Source organism: Pseudopodoces humilis, chromosome 18, assembly GCF_049639895.1.
Source record: "Pseudopodoces humilis isolate 2021_Gansu_Grassland_sample_001 chromosome 18, ASM4963989v1, whole genome shotgun sequence".
In the NCBI taxonomy this organism is placed as follows: domain Eukaryota; kingdom Metazoa; phylum Chordata; class Aves; order Passeriformes; family Paridae; genus Pseudopodoces; species Pseudopodoces humilis.
Genome location: NC_142217.1, coordinates 4,067,122 through 4,092,373, shown reverse-complemented (window position 1 = coordinate 4,092,373; position 25,252 = coordinate 4,067,122). Strand labels below are relative to the sequence as shown.

The window sequence follows — 25,252 nt, the reverse complement described above, 5'->3', positions numbered from 1 at the left end:
TCAGGATCCTCTGCCTTCACACTTAAAAATGGCATTCTTGATGTGCTGAAGCTCCCACCTTCTGCTACCAACAGGTAAGTTCTATGATGCTCCCTATTAAACAGAGCCAAGCAAAACTTTCAGTAAGAAGTGTCACCCAGTTCATGAACACACAGCCATTCGTGCTACAAGAATTAAACATGTTTTGCAAGCTGACTAAACAGGATTCAAGCATCTGATTATGGAGAAATAACAGACTGCGGCAACAACTCGGATCATTTTCACATCAAAAACATTCTAAGGGTGCACATAGTTACTGAAATGCTATATATACACATATACATGGGGAAAGAGGGAGTATGGAGTGACAGGAAGAAGGGGAATGGCTTCCCACTGCCAGAGGGCAGGGATGGATGAGATATTGGAAAGGAATTGTTCCCTGGGAGGGTGGGGAGACCCTGGCACAGGGTGCCCAGAGAAGCTGTGGCTGCCCCTGGATCCCTGAAAGTGTCCAAGGCAAGGTTGGATGGGGTTTGGAGCAGCCTGGGATAGGTATCCCTGCCCAAGGTAGGGAGGTGGAACTGGATGATCTTCAAGGTCCCTTCCAACCCAAACCACTCCACAATTCTATGGATTCATCAGCTTTATGTAATTTAAGATTTTTGGCCTTATTTCTGGAGAATTATCATCAAATACCAAATTAAAGCATCTGACACAGGTAAAAAGACGTGAGTGAAGACTAGCAGACCTTTTGTTTATCTCTGTATCCACAGCAAATTCCAGCAGCAGCAATGTTTCATAACAAAAGATGTATATGTTACTTTAACATTCTCAGCAGAAAAATTGTTGCTGATCATTAAGGATTCCAGAACCTCGGGTGAGGCACGGGGTGTGTATGTTTCTCTTAAATGGTTTATTGGAATTATGAAACAACTTATAATAAATTTTCTCATCCTCACATGGTATTTTTAAGAACACTCTCTGCTTCTAGATGATGCCACATTGCCAAGCAGCAAGTAAAACATTCAACACTATTCATACTGTCCCATTAGTAACTTACATGTGCATGAGAGAGAATCTCTTTCATAACATGGATCTTACTAGCAAGGTCAGTCCCAAACAGGGAGTCAGACAGATGAAAACAACTTCCCAGAATCATGGAATGCCTTGGGTTGGAAGGGACCCCAAAACCCTTCCAGTTTCACCCCTGCCATGGGCAGAGACACCTTCCACTGTCCCAGGCTGCTCCAAGTCCTGTCCAACCTGGCCTTGGACACTTTCAGGGATCCAGGGACAGCCACAGCTTCTCTGGGCACCCTGTGCCAGGGCCTGCCCACCCTCCCAGGGAAGAATTCTTTCCCAAAATCCCAACTAACCCTGCCCTCTGGCAGCATGAAGCCATTGCCCCAGGTCTTCTCCCTCCAGGCCCTTGTAAATAGTCTCTCTTCATGTTTCTTGTCAGCTCCCTTCAGGTACTGTAAAGCCACAGCTAGGTCACCCCAAAACCTTCTCTTCTCCGGTCTGAACATTCCCCATTCCCTCAGCATTTCCTCATAGGAGAGGTGCTCCGTCCTTCTAATCAACTTAGTGGGATCCTCTGGACACACTCTAAATAAGAGACAAGTTTTAAAAACTGGAAATAGATGAGAAAAGCCTCAGATCAAAGCCTGGTTATCTGCTGGTGCACAGTCACTGTGTGTGACACCACAGTCTCCATCCCTGCCCTGGACACCTGTGGCCACTTCTCTGAGCACAGGCTGAACTCAGACCTGCTGGAAACAGCTCTTCCCAAGCATCACCCTGTCTAAACAAAGGAAATTTGGAGCTGATGTTGTACCTGGTCTCTTTGCAAATAATGCCCTTATACAGGAACATTTCCTCATTACATCCTGCCTGTAGCACCGCTCCTGTCAAGCCCTGAGCAATTCTAAGAGATTTATCTGCTGAACGCTTGTCCAAGTCGGTCAGAGGTTAGAGACACTCAGTACCTACAGGACACACTTCAAGCATCCACCAAACACCAGTTAAAGAAGGCAAGAATTTGATTCCAAGAACTACTGGAAAAGCTTCCCAGAGAGGTCTTCTTAAAAGAGCACAACCAAAAATTAACTTCTATTCCATCTCTCAGGCACATGCATCTGACTCAAACAGCAAAGCTGCACATTTAGAAACTGAAAAGATCCCATTTCTGACTCAAATTTCCTCATTTATCTAATGAACTTAAAGAATTAAGCATCCGATATCAGAAGAAGTTTTCACACATTTCCTGTGGTCTGTATCAATGTTTCATAGCAGGTTTTATTTCAATTATAGACTTTTTTTTTGAGGTGGGTTTTCTTGAGGGTTTTTTTGTGGTTTTTTTTAGCTTATTATGAAGTTAAAAACAGTCAAACTACAACCATTTTGTCCCTTCAAACATACAAATAATTTTTAATATCAGCGGTATCGTTTATCAGTTAGTTTTGCTTTCCACTTTTCCCCCTCTGTTTTGAAGGCCTTCTCATCAAGGCCTAAAATTTAGTAATGCTGGAAGGAAATTAAGTCTTTATAAACAGAGACAGCTGGATTTGGATGCTTTTGGGCTGTTTTCTGCACAGCCCCTCTGCCCCCATTGCAGTGGCAGGACCTCTGGTTTATGGAATCACGTACCCAGCAGGAGCTCCGGGAATTCCAGCCTGTGACAACATCCACACAAGCAGATTTGAATTAACTTCAGCTGAAGGAAAAAAAACACCAAACCAAAAGGAAGCAAACTGCTCTTTCATGAGCAGATGACCAAAATGTTATTTTTCCTTTGTTTGCATGTTCCTGCACATGTAAAGCAGCAGGCAGAAGGAAAGAGCCCATCACCAAGCTAGTGGACTTTATTCAGCCACTTCTTCTGGACTCTGCCAATTTTGGAGATTTTTTAAGTAATGCTATTTTATGATAGCAATGTGATTTCTAAATTTATCAAGTCAAGTTGAAGGCAACAGTTTTAGACGTGCAACAAGAGGAACAGTAAGTGCTATCCGTGAAATAAAGATTTGCAATATAATCGTTATTTAGATAGTTTGCCAAGAATTCCCACAGTAAGTTACTGTAGCAAATACAAACTCAAAAAATTTACAGGCAGTTGAGAGGGAGATTTTGATCCTGAGGGATGCTAGCTGAAGAAATATATCTAGAACATTTTGTTCCTCCACAAAGAAATTTCAGAACCATGAAAAAATACCAATTCCCTCAACCCATATATCTAGTAGACTCATTGCTCAAGGTTAAAACATTTTGGGGGGTGGGGGGGTGGAAATGAAAGAGGATATTAATTGGATGAAAACAATTTGGCTTGAAAGGGCAGTAAAGGTTTCTGGGGTAGTCCAATACTGAGAAATGCCTTGCCAGAACCACCTCACCAGCCAAATCTGTCCTGCTGCCTAAGACAGAAGCCGTGCCCAAACACGACCTCTGAGGAAAGAACGAGCTGTAATTTCACAGTACATCCCCAGTTTAGGCTTCTTTTCCAACTGCCACTTTATATTTTCACAAATTATTACTTGGAAGCAAGCAGCTAGAATTTCAAACCCTGCATGGCACATCTTTAAATTGAGTTCCAACAATTCCCTCCAAACCAATGAAAGAGCCATCACAATAATGCAAACTTATATAACAGAACCTGTTAAAATGTGTTAATGAGGCTGTATTGACTAGCTGGCTTTTCTGCAAAAACAACTCCCACTGGAAGTAAAAAATTTAAAGGCTAGGATTTTTTTTTCTTTCTTTCTTTTCAAAGGACAGAAACGAGATTGAAAATCATCTAAAAATAGCTGAGAATTTTCAAGTGTCAGCTGTAACGGAAAGAGGAATGGCTGTCTCTCCTTACAGAGCCAGGATGGATGGAGTGAGCTTGTGATTCAGGATCGAGAGAGAGCTTACACACAGACTGTAGATGGAAGAGGAAATAATTCTAATTTTCTCACTTTAGTAATATTCCAGGACAATCTACAGCAAATTGAAATCCAGTGAAATTGTACTTTAAATTCTTATATTCTTTGCCTGCCAGCAGAAGCGAAGTACGTATTGTGAAATAACTGCAAGAAGAGTTTTAAACAACTCATTCAAATCATGCATCCTCCTCACGACAGAAGATGAATATAAATTACATGTCTTTGACTTTGTTTTGTCTTTTCCATCAATCTTTTTCCCCAAAAAGCACCATGTCAAGGCTTTTATTTAAAGAAGGTGATCTCTTGCATTTAAACAGTTCCCTACCTCTTAAGATTTTCTGATGTAAACAGGAGAAGGAAGCTCAGATTTGCAATTTGTAGGGTACCTGTGTACATCATGCACCCAGATTTGGGGAAGCCAAAGACAGAAATACAGATCAAAGACTCTGCAGATGATGATCACAGAATGCAGCAGAAGCCATGGTGTCCCTCCAGTATCACAGGACCTGAGATTTCAGCCCTCACCTTTCCCATGTTCTGCAATGAAGCTCCATTGTCCCATGCTCAGTTGAACTCCTGCAGGATGTAAAAGCTGTAAGGTCTGTTGAAACTGATCCTTCACTCCACAATGTTCATAGAGGGCTTAAACAGGTAGAGCTGCAACACTTGACAACCAGACCCTCAGTACTTCCTCGACTTATTTATTAATTAGTGTCAGGACATGAGAAACTGAAACCAGTTAAACAAAGTGTATGGTTAGGGCCAGGCCCCATCCCTTTCAAAGTGATGAACCTTACACAAGTTCTAACTATGATAATAAATTATTTTTTACTGTGTCCAGTTGTATTACCTGTAAATAAGTTATCAAAACTCAAAGCCTCAAATGCTGATATCCAAGTTTCCCTTAAATAATAAAAGCAGCTAAAGTGTGAATATTTTTAATGGAAAGATTTTTTTCTACTTGGTTTTGCACAAATAAAACTATGAGCAACTCAAAAAATCTTCCTTAAAAATTTGAGAAATTCTGACCTTTCTGTCTAGTCTGGCAGCAATCTGAGCAGTACCTGCACACAAACTCAGGTTTACTTAGAGAAAAAATTATGTCATTTCATCAAGTCATATTTGGAAAGCTTAATAATCACTAGGTTTTCCTACCGGGTTCTTTCTTTTGTTTATAGCTATGAAAGACATCTTCACAGAGTGAAGACTTGACAAGAACCAGGTTGAGCAACTATATTCACTATTTACCTCCTTTTCTTTATGCTATTACATGGTAAAATTACAGATCATGTCAAAATGTTAAATCAATGTAGAATTTGCTTCTCCCTGGCAATACGCCTCTGTGCAAATTACCTCTAATTATTATTCTTTATCTGTCACTGAACACTTTCCATTTTTGAAATACAGGAGTGAAGTCAACCTGTGTATAATATTTTATTTTCACTGTCACACATAAGATCATGAACCACTACCTCAACAACAGTTAATAAGTCAGATTAAGTAAATCTGATAAATTGACTGGTCACTACAATTTTCTGTCATGGTCAGCACTCAAAATTCTCTTTGTGGGAAAGTGGAAATACATACACAAATTTACTTAATTACTGTTTTCTTTAAAAAAGGGACATTTGTTCTATCTGTTTTTGCCTGATCATCAGATCAGTATCAGAACACATGAAATCCAGAATCACAGTGTGTCACAAGCCAGTACAATAAATATAAAAAGCTTTTACCTAGAGACTTACATTTATGGAATATGATGAAACGGAAGTTGAACAGAAAGACCTGCACAGCACCTGGCAAGACACAAGACAAGCACCTTAACCCCCCTTACGGACTTGCTTGTTAACGACTAAAGCTGCCCTTAACCCCAGAGCAAAGCTGAATCTGCAGAGCCATCCTGCTGGCACGAGCACAAGCCTTCTAGATTTACACTGTGCCCAGCAGGCTGGGCTCAAAAAGCCAAGGAAAACTTTCATCTGATCTTTCATCTACCCCTGAACTTCAGGAGCACATGACAGCTACAGGTGTACACAGCACTGGTAAAGGACAAGGAGGCAGGGCAGATTCCAGGGCTGTCAGGGTGGGATTCTGCTCTCCCCTGACCGGTCACAGAGGGGAGGAAGGGAAGAAAAATTCAAGGATTTATCTCTTCATAGCCAGATCCATGAACACCCCTGTTCTCTCCAACCCAAACATGAAGCAGCAGTGGAGTATCAAGTCACCAAGCAGTGCTGCATCCCATGTGCCATGGGAAAAGCATCCCCTGGGTCACAGGCTGGTCACCCTCTAAAGAGCCAGGCTATTCATGGACTAAAAGGTTTCACCACTGAGCAAAATGGTGATTTTTATAACCAATTTACTTATTACAAAAGAAACATTTAAAATTATTAGCAGATATTAAAAGAAACACCGAAAACGGTTAAAGCAGCACATCAGCGAGAGACCTTTGATAAGCTTTATCAGGAACAGGCACTGCTGGCCACAGGTGAACTGATGGGTTTTCCTGCACTAAGTGCTGTGAAAGCCATCCTTCCCTGGCTCAGTCAGGTGACAGAGAGCACAAGAATCCCTTAACATTTTCTCCACTATGAAATAAGGGACAAATTGAGACAGAAAAGCATGGTTGTATTGTCAAGAGCTTCTAACAGGAATACAGCAATAAAGCTATTCCTTGAGGCAAACTTAACAAGGAGATGTCTGGCTGCAGAAAATTTGGGAATTATTTTGGGTATCAGTGCACACAGAGAGGCCCCAAATGAAATCATGGTTCTGCTCGGCTGTGCCCTATAAACACAGAGAAAGCATTCTTGCCCCAACATGCTTACGTATTTTGAGCACTCAAAAAACAAGATGCCGGTGACCCTGGTATTTCTGGAAGAGTTGCTGGCTGGTAAATAGCAATACTGTGACCTCCCAAGTAACAAGAAAGAGAAATGCAAACAACCAAGAAGAACAGAGCAAAACAAAAATATTTCCATAAGCAGAACTTTTTATATCTCAAGAGATCGCTGCCTCCAGAGCTCAAAAGGGACACATTAACCTGTGTTATGTGACTCTCGGTGTCTCATAGTCCTCAATAAATTTATTTGCTAGGAAGCTCTGCAAGAAAACAGAAAAACTGAATTGTCTCAAGTCCTACAGGAAAATTATTATGGAAGATAGAATTGAGCTGATGGCTGGGGTTTATCTGCAGACCTCAAAAATTCATTGCAACACTTCTCTCCTGCCCTTTGCACCAAGGGCATCAGGTACTGTGGAAACAGGGGGTCTAAGAAATCTTAAAACATAGAGCAGTAAGATATAGGCAAAATATTGCAAAGCATCACTAGCAAATTCTCCTTGTTGGTTTCTTTTAGACACCATCTATTTAGTTCCAAAGTCAGAAACAGGAGGGAACACACCAGGGCCCCACTGCTTGCATTAAGGAACCAAGGAAGCAAAGGAGGAAGAAAAGATATTCCCATCCTAAGATTCCACCGAATCATAAAACAGAAAGAAATTTAATTTTGCCTCATCTCCAAAAAAACAAGAAGAGCAGCACTAGGACAGCTTGGGGTACATGAGCCTGAGTATTTCAAATGGAATGGGGAACAAGGTTTTGAAGCAGTTTGCCCAAGTGACTCCTCCACACCCTGCTTCCGTGCATGCTGGAGAGCTGCACCTGGATTCCTTCAGGGCGAACCGAGCCAAAGGACTGGCTCCAGGAGCACGCCTGACGTGCTCCAGCCACAGAGGTGCTTTTGTTCCAAGACCTCCTCCAGGAGCAGTGTTAGGTAGAAGTACTGAAGTGTGTGGAACATGGACATTGTGTGCTCAGCACCTCCTACTTTGCTCTTTGAAGAGTTTACTTGCTGCTGTTGATTCAGCCTCAAAGATAGCTAAGATTGCTGCAGCTCAGACAATTAAGAGATAATATACCAGACATAGAGCATAAAAAATAGGATATAATTAAGATACCAAAGGTTGAAAGAAAGCTGAGAATTGAAATCCTGGTAGGGAAACAAAGCTTATGCCTGTTATCTGTACAGCACTTTTAGACTTGAAGAGAGTACGGGGTATGACATAATTAAACAACCACTACAAACTTCCTCTTCTCTATCGCTCCTATCAACAGATTCTCAGGGAAAATAATACAGCAAAGCTTCCTAACATCACCTTCATTCACAGAACTGAGCAGGTGCTTGGCAGAGATCAATTAACTAAGAGGTGAAATCTCAGTTTCCCTTATTAAATCTCGAAGTTGCTCCCTAACAAAACCCTCCCCTGCAGATCCTACACACCAGCCCGAGGCACTGCTGTTTGATGGCTTTTATCATTGGCTTTGATGTATTTTTTCCCCTGATGGCATTTACCTATCAGCTGAGTAATCTGGCTGCAGAACAAAGTTCTGAGGAAACAGGAAAAAATGGACAGCTCTGAAGCACCCACTACCATGTCCCCTGAGGTCTGTGCATGGGAGGGAACAGAATAAATGTGTTACAAACCTGTGGCTAAGGGCAGTCATGGCAAAGGTCTGCTTGGCTTAGAAGTACACACAGCCTCTGATTTCTATAACTGCATAAGACATTGGTAAGAAATGGCAGCTGATTACAAAAAAATACAGAAGGGAAATGGGGAAAAAGCAAAGCCCAACCCATATTCCTCGTTAAAGTAATTCTTACCACATGCTCCAGCTGCTTTCATAGCTACGTTTCAGGGTAAGAAGAGACCATTAAACGTCAGTTCACAAAGCAAATTTCATCTTATCTAGACTGCATATCTGTTTGTCCATCTGTAGAACCCTGGCTGAAGCAGGAGCTGTGGAAAGCATTCAGAGCTGCAAAATCCAAACCTCTGTACTGAAGAGGCACAGCAGCCTGTGCCCTCTCATGATAAATGCAACCAAGGACAGAACAGAAGTCTGAGAAAGACCATGAAAAACCCACTTCTGGCATGTGGTATAATTGCTCTACACAGTGCTCTTGTGATCTCCTAGAAAATATAAACAAATAAATAAGAATATTTAGGACCAGTTCCATCAGTCTCCACAACTAAATTCATGTCAGTTTGGGACTAATATTGAGAACAGTGATAAATGCAGCAAAAATACTGAATTTTATTTGTTGCTACAACACGGCCTTCACACTGCATTTGGCTGTAAAGGTACATGGAAGAGGGAAATATCACAGGGATGTTTCTCTACAACCTGTTCAATTTATTTCCATTAAAACAGCAAAATTCATCTTAGAGTAACAACAAGGTTAGGTCTGATGCTGTTTTCTTGAAAGCAACTCCCACTGAAATACATCAGTGTCAACACTTTTCAAAGAAATTAACTAATTTGTATTTTTAGAAGCTAACCAGAAAGCCAAAGCCCAGGGACACACATCTGCTCCAGCCCCGAGGCTCCCAGGCACCAATGTCACTGCCGATGTCGTTGCTTGCCGTAAGCCTCCCGCTGCAGCCCCGCTGCCGAATGCAGACGGACAGCTCGCTCACCAAAAATAAGTTTTTGTGTCACATCAAAACAAGCACCAGGGGCAAGTGGCTGCCACTGCCACCACTGCTCTGCAGTGCTCTCCCCACGTCCGTACTCACTGACCTTTCTACCACCATCCTGGCCTCCTTTTGTGTTTGTTGCCACAAATATCTCCTTCCTCCATCACAGTTTATGACTCCTTTGGTTTCTTCCACTCAGTTCTCCAATTTACTTCATCAAAATGGTACTTTTATAAGCAGAAGGAATAATTTCACAGACCATAATAGGGTTTGTTATATATTCCACTCCCATTTTGATCCATCTGTTCCCCAGCTTGGACTACGAGCACTGCAGACAACAATCTCTCTGTGAGACAAAGGCACGGCACTGAAGAGACACAGCTTTGACAAAAGAGACAATTAAATCCTCAGCTCGCACAATCGTCCTGCACGTGCCTCTAAGTGCTGCTAGAAAGCAGTCAAGAGTTTCACTTCAAAATGAACACCGTAAAAAAATGAAAATCAGACTCTTAACCAAGGAGAACCAAAGCATCCTTCATTTTCTTCTCCAAAAGGCAAATTTGCCATTTCATCCCCAGATCCTTTGAGCTGCAGAAATGAGAGCATCTGCCAGCTCACTGAGCCACCTGAGTAACTTTTTCCAGTCTAACTCCAAACTGCAACAACTTGCCATATCAAACTGCCAAATCTACAGTGCTCATTTCTTTCTGTGAATCCAGCTGTCATTTTTCCCAAATGCCTTCGCAGTCCCAACTCTCCCAATGCCAAAAAAACCTTTTCACAGATATACATAATTTTGCAAAACACATATGCTCTCTGTATGGCACATGAAGTCAATTAACAAGTTTACTTACTGAATTAAAGGATGACACACAACAGTAAAACAAAAACCTCTCACAGACAGCAAACACATGAACCTTCTCCTCCCTACAAGGCAACACTCTGAGAAGGAGCGCTGAGTTTTAAAGCCCATTTTGAGTACCACAGATGATCTTTCACGTTTATCTCTGTGGCATCTTTTATCCTGTAATTCCCCTGGGTGTTTGTGATCATCAGCACACCGAGTTAAAAGTAAAAGACGGTCAGCACAGACAAGGGAGGCACTGGGGCAAATCTGTTCCCTCACAAAAGAAAAAGAAGCCCAAAATAAAAGCACGTACCTTTTAACTGGTCGGCTACCACGCTCTGACCGACGCGCTCAATCACCTTTCCATCCTCCATTTCATAACGATCATCCAAATATTTGGCAGTAGCTTCCGAAATATGGACCTTCCCAGCCACCCCGAGCTGCTCCATCAGATTGGCCAAATTGACATCATTGGACCACACATCAAACTTGAACCTTCTCATTCCCAAAATGCCACACAGGACTGTCCCGGTGTGAACACCAACTCTCATGTTCACCATTTCTTTCTTTTCCTGGCAGAACTGCTCGATGGCTTTGATCATCCCCAAGCCCATCTCGATGCAGCAGTAGGCATGATCTGCCCGGGGCTCAGGGCAGCCAGCCACGCAGTAGTAACAGTCTCCCAAAGTGCTGATCTTCTCACATTTAGTGTCCTCACACAGACGGTCAAAGCGTCCAAAGAGGTCGTTCAGGAGTCCCACCAGGGCGTGGGCTGATTTGTTGGCACTCATTTTCGTGAAGCCAACAATATCTGCAAACAAAATGCTCACTTGCTCTATCTGCTGCATTTTAAAAGGACGGAATATTATGGGGGTTTTCTGTATGGAAGGCTTCTTCTTCCTGTTTTTGGGGCTCGAGGTGGAATGACGTTTGATGGAGTTTTCACTTTCATCATCCCCTTGCTTCATTAAGTCATCAGCTATTATTCTTGGCATAACAGAATGAATCATCCTCTCTTTCAGGGCTTTTTCCACTTCCAGGTCTTTTCCGTGCATGATGGATTGCCCCACTTTCAGGAATGTGCTTCTTGATCTGACTTCGGACATGATAAATAAATGAATACCAATGGCATGGATGCAGATGTGCAGGAAGGCTTTACTCAACAGCTCCCAGTAAACCGCACCAGCTCCCAGAGGTGTGAAACAGTTCTCATCACGGAAGTGATAACCAAAGGTCTCAAAGAGGACCGAGTACGACAGCCCCAGAAACAAGCTTAAATACAGGGGTAAGTGCATCACTGTGTAAAGCAACAAGAGCACTTCAATACACATAGAAAAACTGCCCACTTGAGAAAGACAAGTGTCTGTGGGATCTGCCGGGGGAGTCCGGTTGGACATGTCACCACTTCCTGAGACAGGCTTCAGAGCCTGGAACTGCGGAGCGAGGGTCAGAGCAAACACCAGGAGGGTGAGGATCAGCGAAGTCCATACATAATGGCGGGCATAAGTCTTAGTGAAAGTGAACACAAAAAAAGCTACACATACCAGGAGGAAGCACAGAGCCGGCACCATGAAAACAATTTGTTTCTCTCTCATGTGTATGCCGAAGTAGATGCCCCAGAGCAGACAGGCCACGCCGATGTAGAAGAGGGCATAGCGAAACCTGCGCTGGGTCTGCGGGAAGCATCTCTCCATGCAAGCCTCCTCCAGGTTGTTGGAGTCGAACTTGGGGTTCCACCACTTGGAAGAGGCCCTCTCGAAGAGCTGCGGCAGCTTCTTCTGCCGGCGGAGGCCGGAGCCACTACCGCCCGCTCCGCCGGCTCGGCGGGTGCCCCCCGACTCTCCCGAACTGCAGCTGGAGGAGATGCTGTACTTGCAGTGCTTGGAAGAGGTGCAGCCCTGGTGCTGCTTGGGGTTGATTTTCACCGTCACGCTGTTGCTGTCCCCGCTGGAGTCGCAGCTCACCTCGGTGCTGTGGTGATGCAGCAGCTGCTGGTGCGGTGGGGAAGCCATGTTGTCAATTCCTCCTCAAGAGCCCGCGCCGGACTTGGGTCTCTGGGGTTGCTGAAGCTACCGGGCTCCTCGCAGAGTCGCCTCTAGTCTCCTCCGGTCCCCGCCGCGTAGGGGCGGCCGGGCAGCGCCGCGGCGATCGGCCGCCCGCCGGGCTCCGCACACAGCGCGCCGGGGCAGCCCCGCATAGTCCCGTCGCCTGGGCCGAGCCGGGCCGGGGCTGCCGCCGCCCGCCGCTGGCCCCGCTCCCCCGCAGCCCTCCCGAGGCGCGGGGCGGGCGGGCCGCTGGCTCAGCCCCGCGGGGGGGACGCCGGGCCCCCGCCGGGAGGGGACCGCTCCTCCATGTCTGCTGCAGCTGCCCGCCGCTTCCTCCCCGCACGGCCGCCGACGAGGGGCCGCCTCCCGCCCTCAACCGCCCGCCCAGCCGGGACGGCAGCAGCAGCAGTAGCCGCTTCCCTCTGCTCCGCCCGCCCGCCCGTCTGAGGGGAGGAAGGGGAGCGCGGGGACGCGCTCAAGCGGCCTCCACCATCTTCCTCACTGCGCGGGGGGGGGTTTGGGGGGGCTGCGGGAGCGCGCCCCCGCTGGCCAATTGGGCGCGGCGGCGCGGCGGGAGCGCGCCCCCCCCTCCACACAAACACACACTTCCCGCCTCAGTGCGAGGGGCGCGGGTAGGAGTGGGGACGGTCCCCTCAGAGAATGGTGGGCGTGATGTTGGTGGCGCTCTCCGTGAGGCAGGGACGGGACAGCGAGGGGTGGTGGGAGCGGGCGTCCCCTTAGCAGGGACAGCCCGCGGGGCCGGGCGCCGGGGTTCCCGGGCTGCCCCCGCCACCGCCCTCCCCACTGGCTGACATTTGCCATGCGCAGACAATACGCGCTTTACCAAACAATTCAGCCCGAGCCCCGCTGCAAGCTCGCTGCGTTATTTTTCTCCTCGTTCTCCGCTTGTTTATGGCTGACGCTATCTCGCCTGCACCGCTCCCTCGGTTTCATTATCTCTTGTCGCAGATGGACCGTGGCTTTCCTTCTTCACAGGGCTTCTCTCTGCTGGTGCTACAGCTCCCTCTCCTCTTCCCAGCTCTGCATCCTTCACCCTTGCTCACAGGTGATGTTCCCAAATTTGTCCCACCTCATCCGTCTCAGCCCATCAGCTCCAGCCCCAGTTCTTCCTGCTGTGGCTTCTCCTTCCCTGAATCCCATTTACTTTTTTCCAGGTGAGCCTTTTCCAGCGAAGCACTTCACTCCAGCTGTCCTTCCTCCTGCAGTCTCTTCTCCTCTAAAGACCTCACCATCCCGTAAAATAAAGCCAATGGCGCTAATGTAATAATGCTGATATTGTGGCCAGCGGGACCAGGGCAGTGACCATCCCCTGTGCTGGGGCACCTCCAATCCCAGGGTAAGTTTTTGGCCCTTCAAGACAAGACAGACATTGAGGGGCTGGAGGATGTCCTGGGAAGGGGCTGGAGCAGCAGGAGTAGCTGAGGGAGCTGGGAAAGGGGCTCAGCCTGGAGAAAAGGAGGCTCAGGGGGCCCTTCTGGCTCTGCACAACTCCCTGACAGGAGCGGGCAGCCGGGGGGTCAGGATCTGCTGCCAGGGAACAGGGACAGGATGAGAGGAAACGGCCTCAAGTTGTGCCAAGACATATTCAGATCAGATATTGGGAATTTTTTTTCACTGGAAAGGTGATCAGATGCCGGCACAAGGTGCCCAAGGCAGTGGTGGAGTCACCATCCCTGGAAGTCCTCAAAAAACGAGTGGACATGCTTCACAACATGGTTTAGTGGGCACAAATTGGACCCACCACTGGGTCAAAGGTTGGACTCAACGGCCTTGGAGATCTTTTCCATCCATAAAACTCTTTTCATAAAACTCCCTATACTCTTTTTCAAAAATAGTAATAGAAAATCCACAACCACACAGTTACTGAAATTGAAACTTGCCCTATTTTCCATTTCCTTTGTAAAGATGTCTTGTAACCATGTTGTAACTCATGTTTCTAGTATTATTATTTAGAAGAAATTTGTGTTTCCTGACATACTCAAATATCAAAATAATTTCTAAAAAATTCCAATCAATAGCAATAATTGTTCTGGTTTTGCTGTGACATGGTTGTCTCTTGAATTCCATAATGGCTCAGCTGATCAATATTTTATAGTGAGTGCTGCTTACCATGCAGCTCTTACATAAACACTGTTGGGAAGAGAGAAATCCCTGAGCTGACAGAGCAGAAAGGCAGGATGCCCTCCTGGGCTTGGCTATTAATTGATAAATTTGCTAAAACTTCTTTCCAACCTTTTTATTTATTCATCTAAATATATTTTAAGTTACATTTTTACTTCATACAGGATGCTGAATTTATTTATTCTGCAGGATTAAAGAAGTGCAACAGCTTCCAGGGATTTAAATGCATGGTGAGAAAAGGAGAAAAGTTTTTTACCTCATTGGCAGAGAATTTAAGGTAAAACTACCTGTGTTTTTAATTTTTTTAATATAAACCTGTAAGATTTATGTTGGCTGATTTGAACTTAGAGATTTAAGAGGTACTGAAATTCCAGCATAGATTTTTTGTCTTGTTCCCCTGTGCTCCATGAAGTGGGACTTTGTATGTTCTTAGAGTAAACAGAATCACATCAAAGATACTGGCTACATCACAAGTTTTCACTGAATGACCCACATGATACCAAATTTTGTCTGGCTATTGGTCAGAGACAGCTTTTGATCTCCTCTAATAAAATAGTTCCTCTTTCCCAGCTTTTGTTTACGGGTTTGAAGCGGGGAGATGGGATGGAAGGAGACATCTGACGTATCAGACCCTGCTTTGGTAAGCTTCAGATGGGGGTTTCAAGGTTGTGCAGAATCCTGCCTCCCCCAAGGAGCTCCCATTAGACTTTTAACCTGTAGACTCCTGTCCTGCTCCTCCACTTGATCTTTTGGGTGGAACAGTCACCCAACACTCACTGGCTCAGCCGTTCCCCACCTTCCCGTCATTACCAAGTTCCATGGGAACACCCTGCATATGCAGTCAAGGAACAGTTCACTTTCATTAGCTCTGTTCTGGCTGGGACAGACCTCCTGCTGTCTCCTGAAACACTGAATTTTTAATTTCACTTTGCTTTTATTGTGCAAATTTTTCACTGTTGAATTCAAGTAGCAGATTAAATACCAGAAGCAGAAAACCACAAATGCCAGTGATGCTTGGATTCAAGTGTGACTGAGATTTGTTTTAGAGAACAAGAAGTGGTATGAGATTGTATTTGCTATTTCCTCACCACCACCACTTTCTGATTTGTTTTTATCCAGGATGGGTGTAACAGCCAGCGTGTCCCTCTAAGGCAGCACCTGAGAGGGTCATGTGTGTGACATCCTTTAAGGAAGATGCTTCCTCTGGATCACTTTCTTAGCAACCACAATGAGCCATCCTGGTAGAGATGGGAGCCTCCATGCAGTCTGGATCTTGAGTCCTGTGTTCATTCTGGGCTTGGTTGTGCTGGTTCCCTGCGGAGAACTCTGACCACCCTTCCAAAATACTCCGTGACTGGTTTCCTTTCTCAGAGACTGAGTTTGAGGATATATTTCACAGAGCAATAGCTATGCAAATGCAAATCCTCCTTGTAGAGTTCTTTTAACTTCAAGCCACTAAATATACACATTTGGTCTGTGGAACTGAATTTACTTCCCCTCTCAGAGGAACAAGCTTTGTCAGCTGTAATGATGAGCTGTTGTTTGACATTCATAATATTGTACTTCACTGCTTATCTGATGGAGCCATGCAAAGCTATTTGGGGGGTTCTGAAATGTGACAGCCCACATGATGCTTTTTTAGACTTCACAAACCGCCTTCACGAGGCAGGAGAATGTGACATGGGAACGGCTGGCTGGAACAACGGCGTGCCTTAATGCCAGCGGGCTTGCTGTAGCTGGGGAGGAGGAATGCTCTTTGGAAGTTTGCAGCTTTTGTTGTGTGCTGTCAAAGGAAGAACTTAGAGCCTGAAAGAACATCTTGGATGCCATAGGTGGGGACTGTGGGGATTATTGATCCTGTCTGGAAACAGCATAAAGATGGAGGCAAATATGTTAAACCTGTTTGGATCATCCACAGACAGAAGGGGACTCAAGGGAGACAGCTCAGATACCCCATTTCATGCTGTCTTGCCATAATGAACAAAAATATCTCCATTTCTGACAAACTTCTGTATCTTCATCCTTGCTGACATGCGGAGTATTCATTGCACGCTTAGTTTTGAATCCTGGAAGCCTCCAGGTGAAAGAACTCATCTAGGAAAACCAAAACTCAACAAATCTTCTGGCTTCTCTTCACAGACTAACAGGTAAATATTGTGAAAGACTGTTACTCCTCCATGGTTTCAAAAATTATGAAGTATCACAATGTTTATTTCATTATTCCATAGCAGAAGAGCACAAGGGTTACCTGTGACATCTGTTCCATATGAACCCTTGGAGGCTGACTAAATGGGTGGTGCATTCTCACTTCCCTGCAGTGGCCAGGTTGGTTTTGTGCTCTGTGTTTTCATCCTTCTGAAATTGCTATTCAGTTTATTCATATCACTGAGAGGATATCATATCCCAGATGAGATACACAGATAAAATAAGCAGGTAAGCAGTATAAGATCTTTTTATGTGACTCAAGAGAGAGGATAAATCCCAGTCCAGATGACTGGGAATCTCTGACTCCCCTGGGACCAGGATTTTACTTGCAAACTTTGTGGTTGTCTCATTGGAGTGGTCTTTTTGCCAAAAGCAATGCAGAATAATCCATTTATCTGACAAAATGTCTGCCACCGAGAGGTGGCTTCACTCAAACATACGTTTCTTTAAGATGAAGACAAACTTAAATTTATTGCTTATTCCATTCATAACCAGAAGTTCTCCTGCCTTGCCAAACTGCTGAATCAGCTTGGGTACCTCACCCTTGAGTCAGCACAGCCCAAAATAGAAACTTGCTCCATTTCTGAAGAGAGGAAGTACCACGGTTGTCTGCAAATACAGCCACATCTGACATGCTTTTATAGCTACAAACACTCAGTTGCAGGGACTTGCATGGTTCTCTGCTGCTTAAGATAAACAAATAAAATAAAGGAAGTAAAAGGGCACTTTCTGATTCAAAATAGGAGTGTGAGGGTTGCCATGAGTGGGACTGTGTGGATGTGGAAGTCCCAAGGAATAAAGAGCAAGAGAAGGACTTTACAAGTGGCAGTCATTGATGTCACCTAGCCTAGCCCAGCATCAAGCTCCCACTCCACCTTCTTGCAGTTTCTCAGGACATACAGACTGGGGAGACAAGGGACAGGCTATAACCAAACTGAAGCAAAGTCTTAAGCTTTTAGGAAATAATGGCAAGAAAACATGGTAGAAGCTCTGGAACAATGGCTGGAGATCTGCTACCAGTATTCCCAAGGTAGAGCTGAGTCAGTCCTGTTGCCATGAGGTAACTCCACTTTATAGCACAGCACAAAACAGCAAAAACCTGGGGAAATGACCAAGAGTGGCAGTCAAAATAGTGGGAAGTGACACTAAAGTCATCAGCAGGACTTCATGAGTAGTGGAAGGCAGTGAAAAGGCACATAAAAATAGTGCTATGTGATACAAATGAGTGAGGATTTTCTGTGCCTCCAAGTAAGGGCACGAAATAGAAGAATGAAGATAATGTGAATTCGCTCGATCTGCCCTTCTCTGCAGTTTTTTCTCTTGCAAATGAGCATCTGTGGTTTTTGGCACCCTACAAAAGGACCCCTATTGTCAAGTAGCACTGGGGTGGCCCCTTCCCATGGGTGCTCCTGGTTTTCCTTTCCTGCATGCTGCAGGATGGTGTCATGTTCTTCCTGGTCCAAGCAAACTACTGTTTCTGGTGCTTCCATTAAACGTGTCTGAACTGGCTCTATTTTCCACAAGGAAAAGCCATTCCAACAGGCAGACAAAAATCAGTAACCGCTTTCACACCATGGGCAAATGAGATGTGATCCTTGGCACAGGATTTTCCTGCAGTAATATGGAGGAAACTGTAGATATTTGAAAAAAATGGTAATTTCTGCAATGGGTGTGAAGGTTGCAACACACAATTTTACCTTTTTCAGATTTTTGCAACGATGCAGTTGCAAATTGAAACATGTTTTATATTTAGTGTTTTGGATTATTCAGTTGAAAAGAGGTGGGGGTGAGGATTTACAAGTGTAATTACAGGATTATGCAGTCACCTCATGCACACACTGCAGGTTTGGGAGGGAGACCTGCTGCAAATCCACAGAAAACTCCAGCTAAGGAATTGCATGTGCCACAATTAATTACACAACATACAACTTTGTGAAACATTTGCTATGTGTGCACCAGACCCTTTTTAAATTTAGATTTCTGGGAAGAAGAGAAGTGCTGGGGCATTTTTGTGACTTGATCCCTCGTCTTGGTTGATCCGCGGTGGAAAGGTGACCCCGAGCACGGCTGAGCTGGGAATGGATCTGGTGAGAGCCATCGCTGTCAGAGCCAAGCAGTGTTCCAACCTGCATCACTTAATAGATTCACTTGCTCTTTCCCTGGCTCTATTTTAGCCACAAATTTGTTATTCTGCCCTGTGGGTGCCAATATTTTTTAAAAAATAACCAAATGCACTAATATTGGATTTCTGGTGTGGTTTTTTTCCCTGAAAGGGTTGAAGTGAACATTCTTCTCACATATACTTAGGACTTCACCTATGTGGCTGCAACTCTGGTGACATCCAGAAAGACACATGACCCTCACTCCTTCAGTGGAGCAGATGTATCTCAGCAATTCAGCAATGATGTGACAATGTATGAAGTGGAAGGCATTGAGAAACTATTACATCCATTTTTAATTTGTATTTAAGACAATTTCTACACACTTTTGTGTTCTCAAGCTTGGAAAAAGTTCACTTCTGTCTACAAACACAGGAACCAGTTGTTACTTCAATTTATTGTTGTGGTGGTAGGATTGAGACTTGGATGAAACAAGAAAAATTCATGTAGGGCAATGTATAGAATCAAACAATCATGGAATGTTTTGGGTCAGAAAGGACTTTAAAGATCATCTCATTCCAAGCCCCTTCTGTGGCAGAGACACATTCCACTAGACCAGGTTGAATGTGAAAGCAAACACCTTCCAAAAACTCATGTTTCAAACTGAGCATGAATGCATGTTTGTGCCATGTGCCTTGTTCTGTTTCCAGAGGAAACAAAATGAAAAGAAAATGTTGCTGAGAACACTAAAACATAACACTTTGGCAGAGGTGGTTATCACATCCTCCAGGGATTTTTACTTGTGGTGCTGCACTGACAGTTGCAGTGTATTGTGGAAATAAAGTGTGAAGTCACTCAGGACTGAGTCCTGCTGGTTGTGGATGAGGCAAGTACATAAATACCTTTTGACAGAGGTGAGAGGGAATGCTTGCTTCCACAAGGGAAGGGGAATAGTGGTACTGAGAACTGAAAACACAGCAAATGTTTCTTTTAAAAGGGGGAATTGGAGAGCAGGACAAGGCAGCACATAGAACACAGTGAAAGGTCACTGAGGGAGAAATGCTACAATCCAGCATTTATTGGCTAAATATTACCAAGATTTAAGAATGGGGCCCTAATCCTTTTATAAACCAGGAATCTCCTTGAGTTGGGTGAATGGCAGAACCATGTCACTGTCAGTAAGCAAAAATCACAGCCCCGTGCTTTGTGGCACATGTTAAACTCTCAGTGGAACAGGCAGGGAAAACCCCATGACAGGCTTTCCAGCAATTTCCTACCAAAGGTTTCCTCTAGACTGCAGCTTCCAGAAGCTCTGATTGATTTGTACCTGTGAGAACTGCTCAGAGGTTGTTTTGGTAGATTTAGAGAGATGAATTATTCACCAAAGGGAGCTTGGTACAGACCATGCTACTATGTGTGATCTCATGCCTAAAACTGTCCCACATCTTGTCCATTTATTTGGGAAAGTAATTTCCGGAACACTTGGAAAACAAAACCGGGAGTTGAAATTGCCTCTCAATATTTCTTCAGTCCAAACGAAAAACCAAACAAATAAGCCCATTGTGTGTCTTACATGTTCAGTCAAAACATCTCAGTTATTAATGTTAAATTCCTGGGTACCTGAAGAACCTGTTCCTGAATAAACTACAAAGCTGAAGCCTGACTGAAAATATTCAAGTAAGGTATCACACCATCTTCAGCTGAAGGATTTTTCCATACTTCTGCAGTGATTTTGGGAGGCAGAGACATATGGCCAGAGAAAGAGAAAAGGCTCCACCAGGGAAGTGGGAGCTGAGAAGCAAATTGATAGTGCTAAGTTGCTTTTTCCTCTCTGCTCATTTATCCTCTTTTACCATCCTTGTTTCCATTCCTTCCTCAGCTACATCTCTGTTGAAGAGCAGGTAAAATATTCTATTCCCCTTTCACAGTTGTAACACATATTCATTGTCTCATTCTATTATAACTCAAATAACTTTAGCCATGTTTGGACCATTTAAGCTCTTAATGAAGAATTTGCCCTTCATCTGAATCTCTTGATTCCTTTTTTCATTGCATTCAGTTCACAGTCTCCCATGGACTGCTTTAGAGACACTTGGAGTGGAGGTGTATGGATTCTTACCTGATTTTTCCTCTTGCCCTGTCTCACCGCTCCAGCTGCCCTGCTCAGACCAGGAGGCACCAAGTCCATCACTTTGCCACAGCCTCAAACTCCTTCTTCTAAACCAGAAATGTGGGCAGGGCTTCTGGAGAGATTATCAACTTCCTAACCTCAGCCTGAGTGCAAACCAGCCCACAGCCCACGTCTGTCCCTACATGAGCAGTTGTGCTTCTCTAACCACGGAAACTTCAGCAACACAGAGTCGCTGCCTGCATTTTCCCCCAAAAAGGCAACACACAGCAGTGGCAGCTTAGTGGGAGGATGTTTCTTTCTCCAGCAGAACAGAGCTTCAGGTGTCCACTGCCTGGAGCCCACCATCTCTACACTGCTCAGTGTCCTAGGAGAGGATGTAGATATAGAATTTTTGGGCTGGGGTCTTATTTAAATTACATATTAGGCTGAAAAATGAACACACAGGATTGAAGGATGCTCCCAGTGCCTGTGTGGCTGCAGCAGCTTGGGGCCAACAGCAGAGATGGTCTGGGCTGCTCCATCCTCCTCCTGCATCTCAAGGCAAAGACTTTGGCAAACACCATGGACTGAAAGAAGTCCCTTTTATAGGCCTCAAATCTTACAGAAAATAAAGAAAGTCAGGGATGAAGAAACCTCTTAGTCTGGAAATGTATTCAGTGTTTCTGCAGAATAGAGCACAAAGCTTCACTTACCAAAAGCAGCCAAATCTACTGGACTGTGGAGTTAGAAGACTTTTATGTCTAGCAAGTAGTAACTGTCTTTAATTAGCTTTGTTTACATGATAGATGTCAATGTCAAGCTCTCAGTGAAAAGGGCAGAATGTCCTTAGTGGGAAATATGAATTTTGAAGCCTGACAACATAAAACCAGCGGGAAGGTCTGTGCTCAGACTGCTGGGGAGAAAAATCACCTTTGGCTCAACAAAACAGGAAGGATTTCAAGCCCATAGCAGAAGTTTTTCAAGAAACTAATGAAAATGGAGGATTATAGTTTAAACTGTTTTGCAATCACTGGCCTCAATCCTGCAGTCACTTTTCACACACACTCAACTTTATATCTGTGGTTGGTTTTGCTGTCCCTCATGGGATTATTGACACCTGGAGATAGAAGTGAAGGCCAGACTGTTTACAAAGCAGAATTTAAACGATAGCATTTTAATCAAAAAAAGACATTGTATCAAGGTCTGCATAATCGGCTCATTGGGATCCTTTATGTTTGAAAAAAAAAACTGAGAAATTCAGGAATTAAGATTCATGAGGTGGTCTCAGATCTGCTCCCTTGTGTGAATAGGACCTTTTGTTATGCTGGATCACAGCACTGGGCCACAAAACTCATTCAGCAAATATTAAAAAACCCCGCCTTGGTAAAATTTGAATTTATGGCTCACATGCAAATACTGTCTGCATTTCTTCCCTCTCTAAAAAAAGTGTGTTTGGCCACTGCCTGAGACTGAAAGGTTTTCCCTCATCAATAGTGAGCAACTATTGGGAAAAATAACTATTTTATATATTTTTTAATTTTGATTTTTTTTTTCTTTTATATCTTGGGAATATATTGTACCTGCCATGAAACAACTTTTTGAACCCCCTGAAACAGGAATAAATCCCCTCTGCAAGCTCTGGTTTCACCGTTTATCAGGCTGTTGGTGCAGGAGCCAAACTGCCATTGGGCTGACTCACATTTTGGCATTTTGTGTTTATATACATGATGACGATGTTTGCAAGCAACAGGGGAAAAACCCTGTGTTCAACAGCACCATGATCCCAGCAAAACCTTTCCCTCCTCAGCTGCATCAGCAGAGCCTGGGGACGTGGCCAGAGCCACGGTCTGGTGTGGGCACTGTTGGCACCGCTCGTTGCCACTCGGCACCCACAATCCTCACATTGCATCCCACACCTCCAGCTGACCAGGCCCTGCGGCTGCCAGAGCCCCAGATCTGCCCAAGTTTAGGCACACCTGGTGCCCCTCTGCCCTGCCAATCCATCCTGACCCTTTGTGATTCTGCCAGCATCCTCTGTGGCTGTGGAAAGCCAGCTTTGACACTCAGGACGCCTTTCACATGATCTTGATCCCCCCCCAGGTCCAAAATTGTCAATGTAGTTTTCCTGGCACTGGTATTGTCCTTGACACCAGGTTTATTTTTATCTTGCTGCCCCTCTTTATCTCCAATTCCCTTGCCCCAAGTCTTATCTTAGTTTTTTTTGCCTTTTCCCAGGCTTTAAAGACCTGATGGGGACTCTGGCCACACAATGACCTGGCAGTCCTGCCTGTCACTCCCACCTGCCTCTGCTGGCATTCCCTGAACTTTAACCACAACTTCTGGCTGCATCACAGTCCTGTTGGTCACTGGGGAAAGGCAGAAGAGGGTGTCCCTTCAAGCCCTGCCACCACGGTTCCTCTCAGTGTCCTCTGGCTCACGCTGACCCATCACCATCTGCCCCGTCCCACCTCTGACATCCTGCCTCATCCTTTTCCAGGTGAAGAACCACAGCTGGAGTAAAACAGGGGGACAATGCCATGGGAAAACCCTTTCCTGGGATGCAATAACCCCCCAGCCTGTTCATCTTTGTCATGTGATTGTGCTTGTCAGCGCAGCTCTGCCGCAGAGCTCGGGCTGTGCCGGGCCCTGCAGGGTTGGAGGCTGGGCTGGCTCTCCTGGAGCATTTGGCTGAGTCTGTCACCAGTGACTGAAGCAGGAGCAGGTTTCAGCTGCTGAAAATCCCATCCAGATCTGCTGCAAAGTGGAAATCATTTGTTAAATGCTTTCTATTGGGGCAGTAGCACCCCTTCCTCTTGCAGAAGCATTTGGATTTCTGCCCGTGGAGAGGACCAAAGAGAGCATCAGGATCCAACTAGGTGAGCAGATAACAAGACCACAGCCTTGATTTTGGCCAGGGCTGGGGCTGCAGCTGCAGCTGACACGAACTTTCCACCGGTGGCAATGGGTCAGAGGCAGCTGGGGCTCCTTTCCTCCCCTTTCCAGCCCTTGCCTTTGGGAGCTGTGGGTAGGATTAAGGAGAAAAAGCAATGTATGGGTCATGGGAAGAGGGAAAACAGAAGCAGCTCGGCCAGCCGAAGAGGAAACAGGGGACACAGATGTCTGTGAAAAGCTGAAGCCACTTACAGAGGATGCGTTTATTTGTATTTCCTTCCAGGAGAGCTTAATTGCAATGTTTTTAATGACAGGTAGGATGGGAGCTGGGCTTCTGCCTAAGCACTTCTGTGTCCTGCATAAAACTGCTGAATTTAATATTAACAACAATTAATCTGCTACCGGGAAGCAGCCGGCAACATTCCCTGCCCTGGGAGTGTTTGGTTTCCATGCTCAGCCCCACCAACTCCCATCCCCCGGCCAATGGCACTGGAAAGTCACAAGGAAGCAAAGGCCTTCCCTCTGCTGCTGAATTTTGATCCAGAGGTGAAGTGGTTGTGGCAGTAGCCCCCCCTTCCCATTCCCACCAACAGCCTTTGATGGGAATACAGATGGGTTTGGACACCTCTTGTCTTTCCCATTGGTAAGAATTGACCACTTGCCATCATCTCACCCACATTCCATTTTCCCTCCCTCTGCCCCAAAATGCTATTGGGATAATTCCAGATCAGAGCAGTTCATGTGGGTTAGGGTGGATCGCAGGTTTGCTGGGATGCTGATGGGTATCTCCTGCTGTGGATACCATGACTCCCTCTCTTGTTAGCAGCACTAATTGCTCATTGCATGTTTTGCACAGGTACGTGGGTATTTTGGAGTAGCTCGTCTTTGCATCCTGTAATTAAATCACCACTAATGAATGTGTTAGAGAAGGAGCAACTGCTGGGAATTCACTGTGATGTGGCACCAAGTTGTTGCCTGGGCTGCAGTCTGTGAACACCCTGTCATCCCTCCAGCCTCTGCTCTGCTTAGAGGTACCTCCAGGTCCTGGCCCACCACCCAGCATCTCCCCCTTTTTCAGGGGTAACATTTTCTGGACACCTCATGGAGTGAAAATCCTCTTCCCAGGGCTCCAGCCCTGGCTCCTCTGATGCTTGCCCTGAATATGATATAGGTGCATTAAAGCAAGTGGTGATCCCTTAGGGCCAATATCCAGGCCTTTCCCATCTCCCTCAAGCAGACAATCCTTTTGGACATTCGTTTTCCCAAGGCAGACAGCTGTAGAAGCAGGCTTGCTCCCTTCCTTCACCCTGTCTCCTCCAGGAAACACCAATGTCACATGCGAACCCCAGTTCTGGGTCTGAACCCCTTTGCAGCCTGCAAATCCTCCTCCCATGGAAATGTGTGGATGTGGCACTTGGGGACGTGGTTTGGTGGTGACAGCTGGATTTGATGACCTTAGATGGCTTCTCCAACCTGTGATTCCATTGGTGTTAACCGAGGGAAGCGCTCCCAAAGCTCCTGCACACTCT

General features: G+C 45.2%; 1 protein-coding gene and 1 long non-coding RNA gene across 4 annotated transcripts in view; one reads left to right on the top strand and one right to left on the bottom strand.

Moving 5' to 3' along the window:
• The window catches only part of ADCY9 (adenylate cyclase 9), an 86,060-nt gene extending 73,617 nt beyond the window's left edge, over positions 1-12,443 (bottom strand). The window contains exon 1 of one of the 2 annotated variants that reach the window (XM_014252636.2): positions 10,544-12,443. In XM_014252636.2, the coding sequence (XP_014108111.2) occupies positions 10,544-12,242 (1,699 nt within the window). In that variant the 5' untranslated portion in view covers positions 12,243-12,443. The remainder of the gene's footprint in view (positions 1-10,543) is intronic. The other variant, XM_005522820.3, reaches the window with a different exon arrangement.
• A 446-nt stretch (positions 12,444-12,889) lies between these two features.
• On the top strand, positions 12,890-24,938 carry LOC106628183 (uncharacterized). 2 transcript variants are annotated; one of them, XR_015774080.1, is made up of 7 exons: positions 12,890-13,341; positions 13,451-13,632; positions 14,607-14,694; positions 15,537-16,564; positions 16,649-16,742; positions 23,067-23,707; positions 24,580-24,938. It is a non-coding gene; the product is annotated as an uncharacterized LOC106628183 (long non-coding RNA). The 2 variants fall into 2 exon arrangements; XR_001331468.2 differs by having other exon boundaries at positions 16,646-16,742.
• Positions 24,939-25,252: the final 314 nt, after the last annotated feature.